Source organism: Bison bison, unplaced genomic scaffold, assembly GCF_000754665.1.
Source record: "Bison bison bison isolate TAMUID 2011002044 unplaced genomic scaffold, Bison_UMD1.0 scf7180017864492, whole genome shotgun sequence".
Taxonomy (NCBI): Eukaryota; Metazoa; Chordata; class Mammalia; order Artiodactyla; family Bovidae; genus Bison; species Bison bison.
In genome coordinates, this window is record NW_011495051.1 from 2680090 (window position 1) to 2681602 (window position 1513).

General features: G+C 52.5%; 1 protein-coding gene across 1 annotated transcript in view; it reads left to right on the forward strand.

Annotated features, from left to right (window-relative positions):
* The first annotated feature begins 964 nt into the window (after window positions 1-964).
* GIPC3 (GIPC PDZ domain containing family, member 3) overlaps window positions 965-1513 on the forward strand; it is a 4050-nt gene continuing 3501 nt past the window's right edge. Inside the window, exon 1 of the mRNA XM_010828444.1 lies at window positions 965-1048. Within this exon, the coding sequence (XP_010826746.1) occupies window positions 965-1048 (84 nt within the window). The remainder of the gene's footprint in view (window positions 1049-1513) is intronic.

The following is a 1513-nucleotide window of genomic DNA, read 5'->3' on the forward strand; positions in this document are numbered from 1 at the left end:
GTACCCTCATCGCAGGTTTGGAGTTTACCATTCCTGGTCAGGTCTTTACATAACCTTTAGCACAAAAGGATGTCTTTCCACAAGAATACCATTTTGATGGATTTTTTGTTTGTTTGTTTTAGTTTGTTTTCTAAAGATTTTAAAATGTACAATTCTGTGGTTTCTAGTATAGTCACAAAGTTGTGCAACCGCCAGCACCACTTAATTCCAGAATATTTCATCACCCCCCAAACAACAGCCCCTTCCATGTTAGCTATTATTCCCCATCTTCCCTTCCCCCAGCCATTGGCAACCACAAATCCACTTTCTGTCTCCATGCGTTGGCTGTTTTGGACACTTCATCTAAATGGTATCCCAGGCTATGTGGCCTTTGCAATCTGGCTTCCTTCAATGAGTATCAGGTTTTCAAGGCTCATCTGTGTTATGGTGTGTATGCCGTTCTGCACGTTTTCAAGCTTTATGTAAATTTTCTTACCTCGTCTGAAGCCTTCTGTAACTTGCCTTTTCCAGCAATGGTTGGTTTCTGAGATTCTTCAGAGGCATAAGTCCTCCCTTTTGAGCTGCTGTATGGCATTCCAGTGCTGTTTATTGAGCCAAAATCAACATTCCTTTTGGTGACAGTGGGTCCCCAGGGGATTCTGAGAGAAACCTCCTAGTACCCAGAGCCTTCTCATCTGTAACCCAATGGGTTCAGAGAACTCCTGCCTTCCTCTCCTCCAGTTGAGGAGACTGAGGAAACACAGGATGAATAAATAAAATATCTGCCCTGCCAGGTCACGCTCAGTGCTAGGGAGGAAAAAAAGCAGGGAAGAGAAACTGGGACCTGGTGAGGAGGTGACGTCTGAGCCAAGAGCTGAGGAGGCGAAGGAGTGAACCACTTGGAGATGTGAGAGACGTTCCAGGTGTTGGAGGGGGCACAGCCTGTGCAAAGGCCCTGTGTGTTGAATGAGCAGGGAGGACGCCCATGCGTCTGGAGCAGAGTGAGCCAGAAGAAAAGAGGGAGGAGAAGGGGCCAGGGATGGGGATGTGGCGGCTTGTGCAGGGCCTTGTGGGCAGAATAGAGGACTAGGGTTTACCCCAGGGGAGGTGGGAGCCCTGGAGGGCTGTGGGCAGGGGATGGACACGATGTAGCTCAGTTATGCCTGAGGGTAAGGGTAGGGTAAGGGTTCTCCCCACCTCCGACGGTTGTTGCAAGGATTAAATGAGTGCGCCCAGCAGAGAGTGAGCACTCTGGCACTAGCAGTTGCCCTATCCTTATTTGTGATCCTTATTTTTTCCCCTGCTCCCCGGGGAGAGCACAGCTGGACCTGGCAGGGCCGGGACACCTGGGGCCCACCCTCGCATACACACTCCGCGGTGTCGTCTTCCCGGGAGGCTCGGGTTCCCGGATCCCCTTACCCCGGGCGGCTCGGCTGTCGCGCCCTGGGCCGGGGGAGGGGAGGCTGCAGGAAGCGGCGGATCCGGCGGCTGTGGCGGTGGCCCCGGTGACCAAGCTCTTCCTGCCATGGAGACC